Source organism: Sphaeramia orbicularis, chromosome 9, assembly GCF_902148855.1.
Source record: "Sphaeramia orbicularis chromosome 9, fSphaOr1.1, whole genome shotgun sequence".
NCBI lineage: Eukaryota > Metazoa > Chordata > Actinopteri > Kurtiformes > Apogonidae > Sphaeramia > Sphaeramia orbicularis.
The window spans coordinates 47,482,236-47,504,482 of record NC_043965.1 but is presented as its reverse complement, the minus strand read 5'-3'; the positions used below and the strand labels follow the sequence as shown (position 1 = coordinate 47,504,482).

Here is a 22,247-nt window from a genome sequence, read left to right as displayed (position 1 = left end):
ATATATAATCAAAAAAAGAAGATTCAAAATAGATCTACGTGGTTGACTGGGTTGTGATAATAATAATAATAATAATAATAATAATAATAATAATAAAAATAATATAGTACATAAGATCTGTTTAGATATTTGATTTAAAACGTGTGTGAATTTATCCAGTTAAGATGTTGGCTGTTCGCTGCGTGAACACAGTCTTTTTGCTTCTTGTTTTACTTTGAAAATAACTTCAAGTGTCTCTGTGGTTTTCACACTGTTGTCTATTAATAAGAGTGTTTTATCAAATTTTCCAATTACCCTAAATTATTTAATCATTTCTTCAAGGTAATGTGCTGTATTTTCTCTTTTTTTCCCCATCATTTTCAAATTAAATCTGATCCTGTTTATTGCCTCTGCCTGTGAGCTGTTTGCTTCCAGCCAGCATTTTTCATTATTTTTTTATCCTGCTGTTTTTGATGTGTAATTTAAGACTGTAGTGTGGTGTTTTTTTATGTAAACCTGATAAATAAAGGCAAAAAAAAAGCCTGTTTCATCACAGATATGCAGCGTGTCATATCAATTATCCAACGTTAGGTAGTGAAAATACACAGATTGATGTTTTGTTTGCAAAGATGCTGTGTTTTAAAGCTTTTAGTTGTCATTTCCCCTTGTATCCAAGTGTGTGTTGAAGCCTATGCCGGTTCCATGCATAAGGGCCGCGTATTGAATTTTGGACGAGTGTTTTGATTGGAAAAGAGCGGTGGACGCAGGCGGACCATTAAGAGGCTTGTTGAAGAACAGGCCGGAGCCCAAACTGAAGCGATTCTTGGGGATTACAGAGAGGCGGGCTGATGTGCGGTTAAGTGCCTACATGCTGTTTTTGGGTTGTGGAGAGCTGAGATATTCCTTTATGCTCGCTCCACAGGGATGGCTCACAAATCTGTGGGAAGTCCACTCCCAGTGTACCAATCCCCTCCCTTCACTCCACACTCCACAGTGCACTTTGTCACCATGGCAACACCACCACTAATTATTCACACTCCTCTGTACCCCCCCCCCCCACCCCTGCCGCCTGCCAGGCAGATCTTGCTTGACCTTTTGCGGATTAAAATGAAAGAACACCTCAGGTTCAGAGCGAGGACTATTTGGAGTTTTCACCTTCTCCTCTGTTGTCGCGACTGAACAAGGAATGAAACCCAAATGCACGACTACGAACAAAAATCGTTATGTTTATTTTCAAAGATACAAAAAATATGATTCGCTCAAAATCGGGCAAAAAGTCAAAAAAACTAAAGATATATAAAAAAAAATGCAAAATGTCTCCCAATGGAGGAAAAAAAAAAAAAAACAGAAACAAGTAAAGCACCCAGAGAGCGCAGACCTCCGCCAAGAGAGATCTGCCCCCCAATTTTGTTCATTATTTTCTTCATTTTTCTTCATTTTTGTTTTTATATTTTCTTCATTTTGGTCATTATTTTCTCATTTTGGTTTTATATTTTCTTCATTTTGGTCATTATTTTCTTCATTTTGTTTTTATATTTTCTTCATTTTTCTTCAATTTTGGTCATTATTTTCTTCATTTTTTAAATATTTTCTTCATGTTTGTTCCTTTTGTTCATTGTTTTGTTCATTTTACTTCATTACCTCCACCAAGGAGGTTATGTTTTGCCAGGGTTTGTTTGTTTGTCTGTCTGTCTGTTTGTCTGTCCGTTAGTGTGCAACATAACTCAAAAAGTTATGGACAGATTTTGATGAAATTTTCAGGGTTTGTTGGAAATGGGATAAGGAAGAAATGATTAAATTTTGGTGGTGATCGGGGGTGGGGGGGCCCATTTCCAACAAACCCTGAAATTTCATCAAAATCTGTCCATAACTTTTTGAGTTATGTTGCACACTACGGACAGACAAACAGACAGACAGACAAACAACAAACAAACAACCCTGGCAAAAACACTAACTTGCGTTGGGGGGGGGCCACAGGGGGCGCTATGATCAGCCTTGGGCGGAGGTCTGCGCTCTCCGAGTGCTTCTAGTTTTGTTTTTATATTTTCTTCATTTTTGTTCGTTTTGTTCATTGTTTTCTTCATTTTTCTTCATTTTTGTTTTATATTCATTTTGTTCATTTTGTTCAATATTTTCTTCATGTTTGGTCATTTTGTTGTTATATTTTCTTCATTTTTCTTCACTTCCTTCATTATTTTCTTAATTTTTCTTCATTGTGTTTTATATTCATTTTCCTTAATTTGTTCAATATTTATATTTTTCTTCATTTTGTGCATTTTGTTAATTATTTCTTAATTTGTGTTCATGTTATTTTTGTATTTTCTTCATTTTTGTGCATTTTGTTCATTATTTCCTTCATTTGTGTTCATTTAATTCTTATATTTTCTTCATTTTTTGTGCATTTTGTTCATTATTTCCTTCATTTGTGTTCATTTAATTCTCATATTTTCATCATTTTTGTGCATTTTGTTCATCATTTCCTTCATTTGTGTTCATTTAATTTTAATATTTTCTTCATTTTGTGCATTTTGTTCATTATTTTCTTCATTTGTGTTCATTTAATTTTTTGTATTTTCATCATTTTTGTGCATTTTGTCATTATTCCTTCACTTGTGTTCATTCTGATGATGTGAGTCCACTTCTCCTTCTAATTGGACCAAACCCCACCCCCGATCACCACCAAAATTTAATCATTTCTTCCTGGTGCCAGTATCAACATTTCCTGAAAATTTCATGAAAATCTGTCCATAACTTTTTGAGTTATTTTGCTAACAAACAAACAAACAAACAAACAAACAAACAAACACACAAACAAACACACACGCACGCACACAAAGCAAAGTGATTACAATACCTCCTGGTGGAGGTAAAAAGAACAGCAGTCAAAAAACGTGAAGTTTCTCAGCGAGGAGAGGAAAAAACTATTCGCTTGGTTAAAGAAACAAAAATCCAAGGTTCAAGGGTTACTTTATTTGTACCTGTGGGTAGATTTGTTTTGCAGTTGAGGTGATTGCTTTTGGCATTACAGCAAGACATACACTGAACATCTTAGACAGGTACTTGATCGAGCTTCCAGACAGGACAAAAAGTGCTCAGTGTTCCACCATTCATCAGTATAGCAGCATGGATAAGTAAAAGAATAAAATAAATAAATAAGATCAAATAAATAAAAACAAGATGCAATAAAACACAATAAAAACCCAGAGAAGATAAAAACCATCAGGGATTAAAAAAAAAACAAAAACAGGATAAGAACATAAAAAATTATAAATTTGAAGTCACAATAATAACAAGAAAAGCACTTAGAGAGTGCAGACCTCCACCAAGAGAGATCTGCCCCCCCACACCCCGATCACCACCAAAATTTGATAATTTCTTCCTTGTGCCAGTATCAACATTTCCTGAAAATTTCATGAAAATCCATCCATAACTTTTTGAGTTATCTTGCTAACAAACAAACAAACAAACAAACAAACAAACAAACAAACAAACAAACAAACAAACAAACAAACAAACGCACACAAAGCAAAGTGATCACAATACGTCCTGGCGGAGGTAATAAATAGAGCAAAGAAATAGAATAAATAACTAAAATAAGTTAATAAAGTGCAATGTCACTATTTCTTCTTGAGCTCAGTGACAGTGACAGGAACAAAGCTGTTTTTCTAACGCTGTGTCCGGCACCTTGGGACTAAGATCCTCCGTCAAGAGGAAAGGAGCTAGTGGTGTTAGCTGTGACACCAAAGCTTTGCAGCATGTGTCAAAAAAACAAACCAGTTTGCAGTGGAGCTTGTAAATCCGTGTGTCATTCGTTTCATTAGTTTTTCAATTTAAAACCAAAAATCAAATTCATTTTCAAAACCAGAATGAAAAAATGGATACGGTTCATTTTTACATTTCCCGATTTTGTGCTCAAATTAAAAATGGAAAAAACGGATAACGACCGTTTCATTGTTTTGCTATTTTCAGTATAGTTAGGGTGTCTGACCCAGAAGTAGTCGTTACTAGGGAAAAAATAAACAAATGGAATCATGGAGGAATATTTGGCTATAATTAAGCAGCTGTTTGATACGTACGAAAGCGTAATGCATTCACCCAAAAAAATAAATTCGGCTCGGTTTTTCTCAATTTACAAGATAATTTTCTCGTTAATTCAGAAAAAAAGAGCTGAATGTAATTTTTTTCAGACAACAGTATCTCAGTCATTCAGAAAAAGAGCCAAATTTATTTTTTTGTGTGAATGATATATGCTTCCGTATCAAAACAGCTGCTTAATTATAGCAAAATATTCCTCCAGTCCGGCCATGATTCCGTTTGTTTATTTTTTCCCTAGTAACGACTACTTCCGGGTCACACAACTGAACTATATTGAAAATAGCAAAATCAGATGAAACGGTCGTTATCCGTTTTTTCCATGTTTCATTTGAGCACAAAATCAGGAAATTGAAAAATGAACCGTTATCAGTTTTTCATTCTGGTTTTGAAAATGAAAAACAAAAAAACGAGTCGTTTTTTTTGTTTTTTTCAGTTTTGGTTTTAAATTGAAAAACGAATGAACGAACGATACACAGATTCTTGTATCGGAGCTTGATTCATTTTTTGCTGATCGTGTGACGCATGACATCCGAAGCTTACTAGCTTAGCGTATTAACGTTTTTAAATCATCTCCTGAACAAAGAAAGTTTGTATCATCTGCAAATAAATAAACTGCATTATCTTTGATATATTACATATGTTGTTAATATATAAAATCAATAATTTTGGCCCCAGAACAGACACTTGTGGGACTCCACATTCAATTTTTAAACAGTTAGACACTTTCCCAGCAAACTGCACATACTGTTGTCTGTTGTGTAAATAACTGGTTAACCAATCTAAAACAACTCCTCTTATACCATATGAAATAATTTTGAAATTAAAATGTTGTGATCTAATGTATCAAATGATTTCTTTAAATCAATAAATACTCCTATAGTATATTTTTTGTTATCTGTTGCATTTGTGATTTCTTCTATTATGTTCATTAATGCTAAAGCTGTAGAACGACGACCTCGAAAGCCATATTGACTGTCATTTAACAAATTATTTTTCTCAATAAAAGAATCTAATTTTTCACAAATAATTTTTCAATTATTTTAGAAAATTGTGACAGCAAAGATACTGGTTTGTAATTAGTCAGGTTCTTTTGTCTCCTGCTGTAAACAGTGGAATGACCTTTGCCATCTTCATTCTGTCTGGAAAAATTCCTTTACAAAAGGAAAGATTAAAAATATGGCTTAAAGGTTTTGTTATACAATCAATAGTCTTTTTTACGATAATCATGTCATGTATATATTACACCACTGCTGACCTAAAGGAGCTGTCATATCTGTATTGTGTCTGCTATTTATTTTCTTTTATGTTATGTTGTATGTGAAAAGTAGTTTTTTGTATGATTATATTGTATGTTATTTGCATTGACTAGTTGTAAAGATTATTGTAAGGACCCCAGGAAGTATAGCTATAGCTATGATACAGCTAATGGGGATCCTAAAGAAAGAAAGAAAGAATCTCCCAAAATATTGGTCCTAGGGCTGCTTGATTATAGAAAAAAAAAAAAATCATGATTATTTTAGCAATAATTGAAATCACGATTATTAAAAACGATTATTTGTTAACCTTAAAGTTGTTTATGTTTTTCTTGCAAAACAATGTAAAATATACTCTTTAAACATAAATAAAGCTTTTAACCACTAAAACAAAGTATTTTCACTTTTGTACGAAACAAAAAAATCTTTGAAATCAAATAAGTGTACTGTAAATTCAAGTATGTTTCCTTTTGTAAACAAACAGTGCACTGGAATTAAACTACTATAGACTTGCCATAGAACTGTAGCAATAAAAAAAAAAAAAAAAAAACTCACATAAAGTGCAAATTATAAATTCAAGTATGTTCAATGTAGTATGAAACATAGTAATTCAGTGGCGTGCTGTGAGGTTTCAGTTAAAGCCTTCTGTATGCATCAGCCATCTACAGGGTGTCCCATAAGTCTCCATACATAGGAGACATAATACATATGGTTCTAACATGTATTTCTTTATATTTCTTCTTTATAGTTCTTCAGCAGTGGGGGACACGCATTGAAATGTGTTCTCGACAAAATGGCAGTCATATAGAGCATATTATATAAATAAAAATGGTTTATGTCAAGAAACGTTTATTTTTCCGATGTATGGAGACTTATGGGACACCCTGTAGAATACGTACGTTAGGGTTATACGGGTTAGGGTTAGGTTAATACGGGAGTTGCAGCGTAAAGAGATTCGGAGACTGAAGATTGCATTGCGGACGAAGTTGTTTTTATGCGTTTTAGTTTTTCATAAGATAAAGAATATGATAAAGGTGGCGGTGGTTAAACTTTAGATGGTTCAAAAGGTTTGTTGTGTTAGCGGTCGGTGCGGACACAACTACGAAACACTTTTTGCTCGTGATGTGTTTTTGCTCTTCGTCTTCTTCATCAAACCCAAAGTGATTCCATACAATTGAATTGGACTTGCCTTTTTTGTTTACCAAGCACTTCTGCTGTGATTCTCCTGCTATTTTTCCAGACCGCTAGGTACAACTTTCCTCTTGGGGTGGACCTGCCGGCTAGCTGGCAGCAGTAGCTTAGAGGGGGGCGGGGCAGAGCAGCTCATGGTAGCTTGCGTGCGCGTGAATTAAAACGACTCAAAATTAATAATTGTTTTTTCTCGATTACATAATTTTTGTAATCGTTGCGTGTAATAATTGAAATTGTAATTGAATTTCGATTAATTGCACAGCCCTAATTGGTCCTATCAATTTACTAAAATATTTAATGTGAAGATAGGACATCGAGAGAATACCAAGAATGTGCAAAGCAGTAATAAAAGCAAAATGTGGGTATTTTGAATCTAAAATATAGAACATGCTTTGAGTTATTTTACACTTTTTTTTTTTTTTTTTTACAATTTTACTAATCATTTTCCATAACAATATTGACATCATTAAGGCATTTCTTACAAAATTTGTGAACTTTGTGAACCCCTGCTGCTACTATACTTATACTTCCTTGGTTTTAGTGATGTGGATAAATTATGCACTGATTGATTGATTTGTTTTGTTCATGTTCTTGTCAAATCACCCATTCAGATTTATCAGCAGTGAATCATGAACCGCTACCATTGAATCAGCATTCAAACCAGTCATGTGGTGTACATGTCAAATGAAGTGTTGGACGTCATGGGTCACATGATCGGAACAAGCTTCGAGTAGTGAACTTTTTTCAGGACAGTTGTGATTAAAAACGTTCTTTGCTTCAGAAAGCTTCACTTCGTCCATCGTTAACTGTCGGAACAAAGGGAGACATGGACAATATATGCATACGCAAGGTAATGGGGAACAGGTGCAAATGATCAGAACGTGGGAAGACGATCAGATTAACAGGAAGGGGAAGTTGTCGGACACAGAGGGAAAAACCATTTACAAAATAAAAGTCACAAGACAAAATAATAATAATAATAATAATAATAATAATAGTAATAATTTTTGTTTATTTTGAGCATTTACAGAATACATGCAAATTCAAAATTCCAAGATCATTCATCTACACTTGAAAAGGAGTTGGAAGAAGAAAAACTATGAAACAAAAACATTTTTCATGCTGCTAATCTGATGTTTTCTCACATTTTAACATAGTCTAATACTAGATATTACTAACTTCATGGAGATAATATGCAAAAAAAAACACCTTTTTGATTAAGAAAACTGTTAATTACAGTCTCATAACAATTAGCAATTAATTTAAAGCATATTAGTGCAGATCAGGTTTATCAAGAACAGCAAAATTACAGTAACAGTATGAATTGCAGTGTATGGGATAAGGGTATATAAGGGTCCACTGTGTTGGCTGATATGGAACTAAAACAACAAAACCCATGAATATACAAGAGAACAGCTGGAGAAGAACTGTCCACTGGAGTCACCACTATGTATGAAAGGGTTAATAATAACACTGGTCAACAACAAATTTATTGTTTAAGTTTTTTGAGCTGATTTAGGATAATTTTGGTGTGCTGAATCCAAAAATCACATTAATTTTGCTCAATCAGGTCAACTTTCTGAACTATGCTACATATTGGCTTTTTAACATTTTTGCTTGCATTTATGGGCATTTTCACATCATATGATACAAAATTCTTTCATATTTCTTGCAATAAACGAGTTCTGAAGCTTTTACTTTTGCCAATTTATGATTAATGTTTTTTTTTAATATTACAGGTGAATGAAATGGCTTCGACTAGAAGATCTTGCAAAAATAAGCCTGATGTATTCTGCTACATCTGCGCTGAATACACCATTGTACCTAACAGGAATCCTGTAATCTAAATGTACATAATAGAAAATGTTTTTATTCTATGTGTCCTCCTTCTTTCTCAATAACTGCCTTCACATGCTTCCTGAAACTTGCGCAAGTGTTCCTCAAATATTCGGGTGACAACTTCTCCCATTCTTCTTTAATAGTATCTTCCAGACTTTCTCGTAATAGTTTTGCTCATAGTCATTCTCTTCTTTACATTATAAACAGTCTTTATGGACACTCCAACTACTTTTGAAATCTCCTTTGGTGTGACGAGTGCATTCAGCAAATCACACACTCTTTGACGTTTGCTTTCCTGATTACTCATATGGGCAAAAGTTTCTGAAAAGGTATGGATAATAGTGTTAGGTATGATTATGACATCAGCATATGTTTGGTTTCAAAACAATTGACGTAGTACCTGCTGAGAAAAAACAACTAAATGTTCATTGTAAATTTTGCTTCCCCACCCTGTATATAAATATTTTTTTAATGGAATGTCCTTTGTGATGGACAGCATTTAAGTTAAACTGTCAAACTTTTGTCCCCTATAGAGGACAAAATGCATTGCTGGGTCTCAGGAGGATATGCAAAGAAAAAAAAAAAAAAAGAATAAAAAGCTTGTTGTTTCAGAAAACTGTTAATGACAGTCTAATAACAATTAGCAATTGATTTACACTAAATCATGTTAGTGCAGATCAGGTTTATCAAAAACAGCAGCGTTACAGTACTGGTCTGAATGTCAGTGTATGGGATGGTGCAGAAGTGTCCACTGTGTTGGCTCATATGGAACTAAAACAACCAAACCCATGAATATACAAGAGAACAGCTGGAGAAGAACTGTCCACTGTAGTGACCACTGTGCATGAAAGGGTTAATAAAGTATTTTTCACAGCAGGTGCCTGGCCCCTTAATGTATGATCTGACATTCTGTGATATGTGTCAAAGCCAAAGGACATTCTTTGAACCACGAGAGCGTCTGCACAACAACACTCCCACCCCCACACTTGCACTTGCGCACATGCATAAACATGCACCTTATGCATGTTTCTTATCAGATTTTTCCTGTTTTCTACCAAAGTTCCAGTTGCCTCAAGCCTGCAATATTATGAATTTTTGTTATTTTTAGGAGCGCTTCAGCTGCATACATCAAAACACTTCAAACCCTTTCGGAGACAACAGTAGGCTATGCAAGCAAGGCTGAGCTGCAGAAGCCTTTGAAATCTTTTTTTTCCCTTAGGAATCGGTGTTATTGCTGATATTTGACAGTACTTTCAATGACCATTTTGCAGTGAGTTGCTTTGTGTTGAGTGAAAGCATACTGTTTGCATTTGCTGGGAATCTTTGTCTCATTAAAAACCAATGTACAGCTCTGAACCTTACTGTTTACATTATGGAAGCCAGCCGAAAGGGATCATTTCAAACATTTGCAAAAGACTAGGTTGCTTAGCATGCATAATAATCCTAGTAAAATAACGGACACGGTTGCTGCCTGTTTGTTTGCGAGTTGCCAGGGATCGCTTGTTTGATTTTATGATAGGGATTATTGCATTACCCAGGCTGTTACTGCAACGTGAATTCTAAAAAAGCCTCTGTGTTAAGCCTGTACAATCCTCCAAATTGTCAGATTCACTTACAAGAATCCTGCTGATTGATTTCCTTTGTGAATTTTCTACCTTTCCCTCTGCCTAGATTGCTCCAAGCCCAATCTGTCAAAGGACCAAGCGCAGCCTAGCTCCTCCATGAACATGCCCCAGTCCTTTGGAACAGCCATGGGTTTCTCCTTGTCTGAGACGCTGTCGGTGGCGGCGCTGCCCGGCCTGTCTCCGAACGCCAGTCACCTGCACACGACAGACAACAGCATCATTTACCTCGCACCCACCGCCGATACCAACAAGTGCTGGCCAATCCGTCCCACTCTGCGCAATGAGCTGGACACCTTTTCCGTACACTTCTACGTCTTCTTCGGTCCAAATATATCCATTCCACCTGACAGGGCCGCCGTGTTCGCCATCAACCTCATGCCAGTTTTAGACAGCGGAGGAGTCCTCAACATGGAGCTCAAGCTCAACATGGTGAGTGTGTTTACTGACTATCGCACAAATGTAGGCCACTAAATTTGCTTCAGATTATTTGATATAAATATATATTAGGGCTGGGCAAATTAACGCGTTATTACCGCGTTAACACATTCATTAAATAACCCCAACAATTTTTTTATCTCACATTAATGCCATTTTATCATAACTTATATTCTTCTGCCTCTGCTTGTGTGCGTGTGGTGATTAGCTCGGCAGATAGACAACAGGTTTCCCAAGAAAAGCCGGACACCGAAAACTTCTCTCCAAATCTTTTACTTGAGACTCACTGTAAAACTGCAACATACATAAAAAATATGTCTCAGGTATGTTCATTGCCTTAGTACATTTACATGGCATTATACATTTAAATGAATGGGAAAAAGATTGCTAGCTCGATACTAACTTGAATGGGAAAATCCATAGACACGCTAACGATTAGCATTTACAGATTTACTTAAGATTTACAACGTCTTTTTATCCAGCAACAAAGGTTCACATCAGAGATATTTTATACTATTCATTCTTACAACAACTGAACGTAAAATACTCACAGGCAAATGTTTTTCAGGCCATACAAACAGAGTGAAAGAAACGTGTCTGTTAGTTCCTTCTTATGTCCGAACTGGCTATGGGAACAGCGCAAGTACAAAACATACGTTAGTGCAACTTATTCCGACACTAGAGGGTCCCCTTTGCTAGCTTTTAACAACTGAACATCACATATTATTGGGCTTATTATTATAGTATTAGTACTTATTAGTGGGTTTAAGACTCCTGTCAATCACTCAACCAGAAATAAACTGGTGGGGACATAAACATGGAAAAAAGTACTGGTCTTTTACATGGACATTTTCATTTTAAATGTCTTCACATGGTGGGGTTGAGAAGGCCAAAGTTGTTTGTAAGCACTACAATGTGGAATTATTTTTTATCACAGCAGTACTTCCAGTCTAAAATATCACTTAAAGGCGATACCTGCCATTGATGCCGGCAAACCCCCCCATATAACTGTGTGATTAATCGTGATTGATTGCAGAAATCCACGCGATTAATTACGATTAAAGATTTTAATCGCTGCCCAGCACTAATATATATTAATAATAATGATGGATTAGATATCTATAGCACTTTTCAAGGCACCCAAAGCCCTTTACATTATTGATCCATTATTCGTTCACTCTCTGGTGGTGGGAAACCATGTTTGTAGCTCTGGGGCCAGCCGACGGAAGCATGGCTGCCCATTCACGCCAAACTCTGACCACCATCGAACATTCATACACATTCATACACCAGTGTGAGTGACACTGGAGGCAGGATCAGTGAAGTGTCTTGCCCAAGGACACAGCGGCACATGACTAGGACAGAGCAAACCGCCAGCCCTTCGGTTATTAGACGACCCACTCTACTTCCTGAGCCGTGATCGCTTATACACACACAAGAAGTATCATGTGAGGAAGCTGTGATTGAATGGTTAAGGTGAATATCACTTCTGATGTACTTTGAGAAATGTATGGACATGGCTTCAGCAAAATGCAAAGCAAAGCAAGTTTATATATACAGCACATTTCATACAAAAAGGCAATGTGCTTTCTAAGCAAAAAGAACATCCAGAAGAAACTGAAAACACTGCTTCAACAACAAAAGATAGAAAGATTAAAAGTAAGGGAGTAGGGAGGTGTCGACTACAGAAAACAGTAATAAATAATACAGCTGAACAATTGTTAACCAGTTAAATACCAGTGGAACAGTGGAACAGTGGAACAGGGTTCTTCTGGGGTCATTCTGTGATCCAACAACAGTAACAGCTGTTTGGAAAATGATAACGTACAGTTAGTCAGTAATCAGAGGAGTAATGAATGATCCAGAAGCAGAAGACTGTGTTTGTAACCCAGCAATAGGAAACACTGGACACAAGCTGAAAATGGGTACTGATGGGTACTGGTGGGTCCTGACTGGCACTGATGGGAGCTGATGGGAGCTGATGGGAGCTGATGGGTACTGGCTGGTACTGATGGGTACTGATGGGAGCTGATGCGTACTGATGGGTCCTGACTGGTACTGGTGGGAGCTGACGGGTACTGACTGCTACTGATGCATACTGGTGGGTCCTGACTGGTACTGATGGGTACTGGTGGGAGCTGATGGATACTGATGGGTCCTGACTGGCACTGATGGGTACTGATGGGAGCTGATGGGTACTGACTGGTACTGATGGGAGCTGATGTGTACTGATGGGTCCTGACTGGTAGTGATGGGAGCTTATGGGTACTGACTGGTACTGATGAGTACTGATGGGTGCTGATGCGTACTGATGGGTCCTGACTGGTACTGATGGGAGCTGATGGGTACTAACTGCTACTGATGCATACTGATGGGTCCTGACTGGTACTGATGGGAGCTTATGGGTACTGACTGGTGCTGATGGGTACTGATTGGAGCTGATGGGTACTGATGGGTACTGATGGGTACTGATTAGTACTGATGGGTGCTGATAGGAGCTGATGGGTACTGGTACTGATGGGTACTGATGGGAGCTGAGGTGTACTGATGGGTTCTGACTGGTAGTGATGGGTACTGATGGGTCCTGACTGGTACTGATGGGTACTGATGGGAGCTGATTGGTACTGATGAGCACTGATGGGTGCTGATGGGTACTGATTGGTACTGATGGATGCTGATGGGTACTAATGGGAGCTGATGGGTACTGATGGGAGCTGATGGATACTGATGGGTACTGATGGGAGCTGATTGGTACTGATGGGTGCTGATGGGTACTGATTGGTACTGATGGGTGCTGATGGGTACTAATGGGAGATGATGGGTACTGATAGGAGTTGATGGGTACTGATGGGAGCTGATTGGTACTGATGGGAGCTGATGGGTACTGATGGGTGCTGATGGGTACTGATGGGAGCTGATGGGTGCTGATGTGTACTGATAGGAGCTGATGGGTACTGATGAGTGCTGATGGGTACTGATGGGAGCTGATGGGTACTGATAGGAGCAGATGGGTACTGATGGGAGCTGATGGGTGCTGATGTGTACTGATGTGTACTGATAGGAGCTGATGGGTACTGATGAGCGCTGATGGGTACTGATGGGAGCTGATGGGTACTGATAGGAGCAGATGGGTACTGATGGGAGCTGATGGGTACTGATAGGAGCTGATGGGCACTGATGGGTACTGATGGGAGCTCATGGGTACTGATGGGTACTGATGGGAGCTCATGGGTACTGATGGGTACTGATGGGAGCTCATGGGTACTGATGGGAACTGATGGGTGAAAAAAATCCCTTAGATGTTTGAAAACAACTCTCTCATTTTTTAAAAGTCTTTCAATGGAGGCTTTTTTGTTATAAATCTTTGCGAGAAAATGCCTGATAGCAATGAACCAATTATTATTTGTTTAAAAAGTATGATGGTAGTGTCCTCCAGACATGTTGATGATACTAAAGAGTTTCTTTTAGAGTTGAATAAATAAAACTTCTTAGGTTATGTGGTAAGTCCTGCTAACAAGTTGCCTATTACCCTCATCTGTTAATTAAAGTATTTGTTAAAAACATTATAAACTGGTAGCTGTAACATTTAATTTAACAGCTAGTAAATACAAAATATGTATTATTGTTAATGATGTGACAAAGAAAGATTAATAAAATTTACACAACATAATAAACAGCAGTCTATGAATGTAAAAAACTTTTAAATGTGCTTTAAATGTTTAATGAAATGTTTGTGGTGCCATGATTAATACTTATCAGTCCGACTGACACATAATAGTACTAATAATCATCTTGTAAGAACTCACAAAGGCCTAATTACAGTTATTTAGAACTCACTATAGTGAAAGATTTTTCAATTGCAATTGTGCATCAGATATATCAGACATGATCAAATAAGTAAAGGGTTCAGAATAGAAACTTTTTACATTAACTTTTTACATTACATTAATTCTTACAGAAATGTTTTTTTTTCCTATTGCAAGTTTTCTGATTGCAATCAGGGAAATAAATATGTAACAGTCGGTGAAGGGCACATGTGTGCCTGGCTAATCCTGCTAAATATGGATGCTCATATGGCCACAGACTGAAAAAGTTCACAATGGAACAGGGAGACAGTGTTTGGACTCGTGGCATACGTCTCTAATTGAGAGTGAACAAAATGCAAAAATCAGCCAAGCAGGATGTGAGAAGTCTTTGTTAAGCTGTCCTTCAGACACTAATAGCATTAGGAATGCACCTGCAGTGTCTGTGGATGTCTACAGGGAGCAGAAACAGCACTGCTACAGGCTGCCAGATGGACTTTAATACACATTTTACTCCTAATACACAGTAAAGCTGCCAGTGTTGATAAAAATGAAGAGAGTTTAGAAACCTGATAGCACTCTTTGATTTGTCAGTTTCAAGAATATCTTTGCGCTTTTGGAATTCTGCCTTTTTCTAGATAAAGGGATTGATCTGAGTTTTCATGCACCCATGCTGTTTCTCTCTGCATCTTGTGCGCTAAGCTAGGCTAAACACATCTTTTATCCCTGCGCTAAACGCTCTGAGATTAAATTGATAATCGATATTCTCATCTAACCCCCGGTAAGAAAGTAAACAGGCATATTTCCCAAAATGTCAGAGAAAAATACAGATTGTTGATGTTATAGGAAATGTGAATAATTGGCTGAATAATTAATTGGAGGGTTTATTGACTGATTCCTGGGGTAACTGTCGTCTCACAGAAAAATGACTGTGTGCACTTCATCTCACAGTCCTGTCAGGAGATAATAACCAACGTCCACAGTGACAATATGTTTGTTCAGCTGGATGTTTGGATGTCCTGCCTGTCCTCCTCTACTTTATCTTATGCATTACCACAGAGATGGGCACAAATACAGAAAAAAAGTTTCCTGTCATAAATCACAACTATGCTACTTGCAAAATGCAAATCTGCTTCTATGAAACAAGTCTGGAAGCACTTTGGGTCTCTGTTAAAAAATGAATATTTACTGAGATAAAACAAACTATTTTTCAGATATAACACATTTTTATTTGACGTGCGCATATGAAAATCTGCATGTAACACAGTAAAAAGGACACGAAAATTACACGCTGCTATTTTTTTGAATATCTTTTCATTCTCTCACAGGTACATTTTTGGGAATAGAAGTAATTATGCAAGGCAGAGTGTTTCACAAATATGACCACTGTTGCAAAATAACTCGTGATTTATATGTGTTTAAATGGGCAGGTTCTGCATGTAATGTGAGTGGACACAATGGGTTACACGTGAAACCTGGAATGAGACTGAGATTCATGAAAAACCACTAGGATCGTCAAATTTAACACAGTATCTTTATTTATAGTGCTATGTAAGACCATTTACAGCCATGTTTTCCAGATCTAATGCACTGACACCTAGGTAGCTTTTCATGTCCCAATGGTGGTCCTATTTTTGGCCCCAATATTTACCTCCGCCAAGGAGGTTATGTTTTTGCCAGGGTTTGTTTGTTTGTTTGTCTGTTTGTTTGTCTGTTTGTCTGTCCGTTAGTGTGAAACATAATTCAAAAAGTTATGGACAGATTTGGATGAAATTTTCAGGGTTTGTTGGAAATGGGATAAGGAAGAAATGATTAAATTTTGGTGGTGATCGGGGGTGGGGGGGCCCACGGGGGGGCCCACTGATCAGCCTTGGCGGAGGTCTGCGCTCTCTGAGTGCTTCTAGTTTATTAATTATTCATTAATTTTGGGATGGCTCAGAGCAAGAGTACAACTTTATTGCATTTATCTGAGGTCATCATTAGGTAAATCCTGGGGGGTAATATGTTTAAATTTCTCTTTTATTATTAGGTCTAAAAAAATCTGGCAAAGTGCCAGGTACCAAAATAAACCCAGTGTCATGGAAAGACCCAAATATTAGAATTACAAAATGTATTTGATTTAAATACAGGTAATTAACTGAAGTATGACAACTCAAGGATTAATTGACTACACTGTATGACTGTACAGCCGCTAGCATCTTTGCTAATGTTACCTTATGCCACGTTTCCACTATGTGGAACCGGCTCGGCTTGGCTCGGCTCGACTCGGTATTTCTGGAGACCATTTCCATTACAAGATACTACAGACTTTACAGTACCTGGTCGTCATAGCAACACAGCACATTATTTCCGTGTTGTCTGCTCAGAGAGTTGCTGATAAACTCACTCGTTGCGTGTTGTCTCGTCTGAATTTTTATATCGGCCACCAAAGACTGAATCTCCTGGACCGACCATGGTGTAGTTTTTGGCTGTTATTATGTGAATTAATGTACCGCTATATTTACTGTCAACTTCCGTATCTGTTTTTTTTGCAAAACGGCGGGTCACAGAGAAAACTATCTGACCAATCAGTGGTCTGCAGTGTGTACACGTCACGGTTTAGTATCTGGTCCCCAGTCCTTGAACCTCAGCGGAGGTGATACCAAAAAAGTAGTACCGGGTACCAGATTCCAGGTCCTTTTTCGCAATGGAAATGCAAAAAGGCCGAGCCAAGTCGAGCCGATACCACGTAGTGGAAATGGGGCATTACACATATGCTACAGAGGCTAAATTTTCTTTAATGTGTATACTCCATGTCAGTTTTTATGTCAGTTTAATGACAATTAGTGTGTTTTACAATTAAAGACTTAGCATTTGGGTGATCTAGCCTAAACACCTACCCTCAAGTAGAAAACAGAATTATGTTCATTCAAAGTTCTGTTATTTAGTTCTCTCTGAGGCACATTCAAAGAGGCTCAACTCGATATAAGATATTGTAATACTGTTCATGAGTTTGTCAGTTATTTACAGATGACTTTATATTAAACATTAGTGTCTGATTGGATTTCATGTTGTGATGAGTCATATTTTGACATTAGCTACGTTCTCTTCTAAGCTAATGGTAGAATGGGAATGTTAACTTGAAACTCAAAAACAAGGGGTATTGATTTTGTTTCTGTTTGCTTGTTTGTTTGTTTGTTAACACTCTAGCAGCTAAACTATTGGTTGAATTCATACCATATTGGGTTTATAGATTGCCAGTGACCCAGAATAGATGCCACTACATTCTGGGAAAAGTGGGTCAAAGTTCAAAATTTTTATGAATTTTATTTCATTTATTTATTTATTTATTTTTGCTGATAATGGGTGAAATTTCATGTCTATAAAAACATCAGTTTTGTTTTAATTTACTTCAAACTTGGAACATATATAAAGGTAATTGATATGATGACATCAGCACATGCATCGACATGCTGACATCAACTGGATCGATGCCAAAATAAGCTACAATACATGCGAGGGGCGGGGTTTGTTGTGCCTGGAACCACTTGTTATTTATGTAATAAATCTATTTTCTAACCACAAACATAGTAATACTACTAAGTATTAAATAAGCTTAGTGATAATATTGAATGTGGATTGAAAGTTTCTTTCTGATGGTATTTGCTGTTTACTATGACATACGTATACAGGGTGAGTCAGAAAAAACGCTCTTTTCATTTAAAGAAATTGTACCACTGAAATGGAAATGCTTATTTTTCTTTTGATTATACAGTCATATTGATGTGGTCATTGAGCATGTCTGGCGATTGAATCATTGATTTATGGCATAGCATAACAGAGGGAATGTCCATTGTTTATTGTGCACCGAAATATCTGCCAACACAGTTTATGCCACCGTGAATGAAATTGAAATTGTCAACCATTACAGCATGTTTACTCACCATCAAAATGTTTTGTCTCAACGAAGTCGTCCGGCACGACCTTCAACCTGGCTACCATTCAGATTGATGCAAATCTGTGCTCGTTGTCGCATCTCTAACACAGCTCTTCTCGCCATTCGTGTTCGTCGTAGGGCTTGGATTTCAGCCGTGATGCGATTTCGGAGTTCCTGAAGAGTTTGTGGAACAGTCTGATACACACGGTTTTTAAGATACCCCCACAAGAAAAAATCAAGGGGGTCAAGTCCGGGGATCTAGGTGGCCACTCTCTCTCCTGACCCAAACAGACAACTCGATGAGGAAATAATACTCGCAATCGCTGTGGTCTTGCCATGATGAAAACTCCCTGGGCACTGTCATGTAGGCCTATGTCCTGAGTGTGAAAGCAAAGCCCCGACTCCTGTAATTGTTGTCAATTTCAAGTTTGTTCACTGTGGCATACATTGTGTTGGCAGGTATTTCAGTGCCCAATAAACAATGGACCTTCTCTCTCTTATGCAATGCAATAAATCTATGACTACATCACCAGACATGCTGAATAACCACATCAATATGACTGTATGGTCAAAAGAAAAATCAGTGTTTCCGTTTTAGCAGTACAATTTCTTTAAATGGAAAGAGCATTTTTTCTGACTCACCCTGTATATGACTCTAAATCACAGAATTTGAAGCCTGTTATTTCGGTTTCCACTGGTTTTAAACTGTGTTGCAATCCATTCACATATCGTAAGGGTTCCCAAAGTAGGGTACGTGTACCCCCAGGGGTACTTGGAGGAAGCCCAGAGGGTACTTGAAATTTTTTGGGAAAAATGCATTAAATAATTCATCATATACTGAACACAAAATAAATAATGAGAATTAATGCTGAAATATAAAACACAATGAATACATTCATATGATAGTTTTATTGTCAGTCATCTTGTTTAAGCTTTGGTAACATTTGAAGAACATTTCTACACTGAAAAAAAAATGGAGTGCCATTTACTTGAAAAAACCTAGGCAACAATTTCCACATAAAAATCCTTAGTAAATTTTACTTTGGAAATTCCTAAGTAAAAGTTACTTACTAGTAACAATTAATTAATCAAACATACTCAAGTAAATTTTACTTGAATATATATTCCTTTAACACAGATCCTTTGCTAGTAAATTTCACTTTAGAACACCTTTGCATGTTATTACAAAACCCCAGTAAATTATAATAATGTATTTCAGTTTATTTACCTTGCTTTTATTTACCTTATTTCATGAATTATTTAAGTAACATTAACACAATATTCAAAGTTTTTACCTCTTAAAAATTTAATTATATTTCACTCTTAATTTGTCTACTTTTTTACTTTAATTTTCTTAATTGAGGGCTTTAACAAATCATGAAATAAAACACAAAATAACTTTTTTTTTTAAAAAACAGCATCTTTTATTTAACATAACCTCCTGCAAGAGGTAGTAAAAACTGTGTTTCCAAATGGACTTGAAAAACAATTAAAAGTTAGTTATTTTTTATTTTTTTTTATTACATTTGACCTAATTTATTTAACCTCTCAAGGTCTGAAGAGAACATACAAACCCTGGAAATGTAACTTTTAAGTGCAGTTACAGTGTCTATCAGAAGTGTGGACAGACTTTCTTATTCAATAGGTCAGGACAGAAACTGTTCCGGGCCCTGTCCCCACTCACATGAGAACACGTAAAGTAATGATCCCTGGAGGTAGAATCGGAGCTCTTGTGTGAGGATGTGCATGGATCAGAAAGGGCCCCCAGGAGTGAGCACAGTCCTCTGCAGCAGCCATGTGCTGATGTATTGAGGGAGAAAGTGTATCCACACTTTAGAGTGGCACTACACATCATTGGAATGACTACATATTCTTTTAGTATTTTAAAGTTAACTTTCAACAGTTCAATGTAACACTTCATAAAGTACAATTATTACACAATCCCCGCAGTCTGGTAATTGCTGCCATAACAAAACATACACTTTTTCAAAGCTGTCTCAGGCATAAAAGTGCCACAAAAATTATAAACTTTTACATTTTAATTAAGATATTTGAACTTTTTTTGTTCATCTTTTTAATTTCAGAAGATGTTGGGCAGAACATGTGTCCACTGAAAACTGAACAGAAGATAACAGTTGTACGTTTCCACTTCACAACAATACTACTTTTACAAATAGTTAATTATGTTATCAATTAAGCTTTCAACCCACTATGGATCAATTATGATGAGGGCTTATGTTATAGCAAGCTCCAGACACTGCTTAATGATATTGCACATAGTAACTAGAAAAGGGGAGTCATTTTGTAAAATGGCGCATCCTGAAAATGTTTAAGTAAACACCCATAACACTTCCTGTGTCGTGTCCTGTGAGTTGGGTGTCAGGTTGCGTTTCATGCCATGTTGTGCGTCATATTGTTGTGTTGTCTCATTTGTATGTTGTGTTTCATGTTGTTGTAGATCATGTTGTGTTGTCTCATTTGTATGTTGTGTTTCATATTGTGTTGTGCGTCATGTGATGTGGTCTCATTTGTATGTTGTGTTTTGCGTCATGCTGTGTTGTGTGTTGTGTTGTATGTTGTGTTTCATGTTGTGTGTCGTATTAACCTCTTCTCATTATTAGCTAACATGTATTTACAGTGAAATACAAGTTAAACCCACTCACATGGAAACATTTATCTTAAAAGTTTTTTGTGTAAAGCCTGAACTCTGGGAGACATCTTCAGGACATCAAGCTCAAGAAAGACCTTCTGAAAAACTTCAAATGTGTATTTTAACTTAGGTGGATAACTCAAGTTCATGGCATAGATAAACCCCATGAGTAGAACGCAAGCCTTTACCACACTTCTGCAGTTGTCCAAAACCTCTTCTCCCTCGATGATGATCAGAACATTCGGACTGGTGTAGTCTTCCTTTGGTGTGTGGATGACAACGATCTTCATGACATGATGATCGGAGTCCTCTTTAATGACTTCTTTGCCGACATCCTGTCAAATCATGTGAATAAGTGGTCAAACATCAATCTGTGACACATTTATTTAAACAGTTCCTCAATATACAATAGGTCAGTCAGTTACAAGGATGAAGTGGCAAATTAGGCTAATGCACAAATAAAATGGTCAGAGCAAGACACTGATAAAGTATTTACATAACTAATGATTCTAATTAGTTTATCTAAAGATAAGTTATGATGTAGTGATAATTGGAAAAAAAAAAAAAAATTGATAATGAAAATACAGGGTGGGAAGGCAAAATTTACAATGAATATTTAGTTGTTTTTTCTCAGCAGGCACTACGTTAATTGTTTTGAAACCAAACATATATTTATGTCATAATCATACCTAACACTATTATCCATACCTTTTCAGAAACTTTTGCCCATATGAGTAATCAGGAAAGCAAACGTCAAAGAGTGTGTGATTTGCTGAATGCACTCGTCACACCAAAGGAGATTTCAAAAATAGTTGGAGTGTCCATAAAGACTGTTTAGAATGGAAAGAAGAGAATGACTATGAGCAAAACTATTACGAGAAAGTCTGGAAGATACTATTAAAGAAGAATGGGAGAAGTTGTCACCCGAATATTTGAGGAACACTTGCGCAAGTTTCAGGAAGCGTGTGAAAGCAGTTATTGAGAAAGGAGGAGGACACATAGAATAAAAGCATTTTCTATTATGTAAATTTTCTTGTGGCAAATAAATTCTCATGACTTTCAATAAACTAAGTGGTCATACACTGTCTTTCAATCCCTGCTTCAAAATATTGTAAATTTTGCTTCCCCACCCTGTAATCTGCGACTGTGTGAAAACCCAAGAGGGCAATCATTTTAAACACAGCCATTTAATTATGCATTAAACAAAACACACCTATGACTGGATGGAAAAGTAAAACATATGGCTCTGGCTATGTGTGATGGCATAATATAAAGGTAGTCAGCTTATATAAAGGATAAATGTTGCTATATACCTTGCTAGTCAGGGTAGAGTAAAATGAAACATAAGACTGTGTCTTTTATTCAACCTCAACATGAAAAAAGTATATAGAGGTAAAGGTTTGCGTTTTAACATTCAAGATACAATACCAGTCAAAATGTCACTGTTACTGTAATTTAAAT

General features: G+C 36.8%; 1 protein-coding gene across 1 annotated transcript in view; it reads left to right on the top strand.

The window, feature by feature from the left end:
- Nucleotides 1-10,032: 10,032 nt before the first annotated feature.
- LOC115426238 (transmembrane protein 8B-like) overlaps nucleotides 10,033-22,247 on the top strand; it is a 93,539-nt gene continuing 81,324 nt past the window's right edge. The window contains exon 1 of the mRNA XM_030144242.1: nucleotides 10,033-10,411. Coding sequence (XP_030000102.1) covers nucleotides 10,079-10,411 — 333 coding nt within the window. The 5' untranslated portion in view covers nucleotides 10,033-10,078. The remainder of the gene's footprint in view (nucleotides 10,412-22,247) is intronic.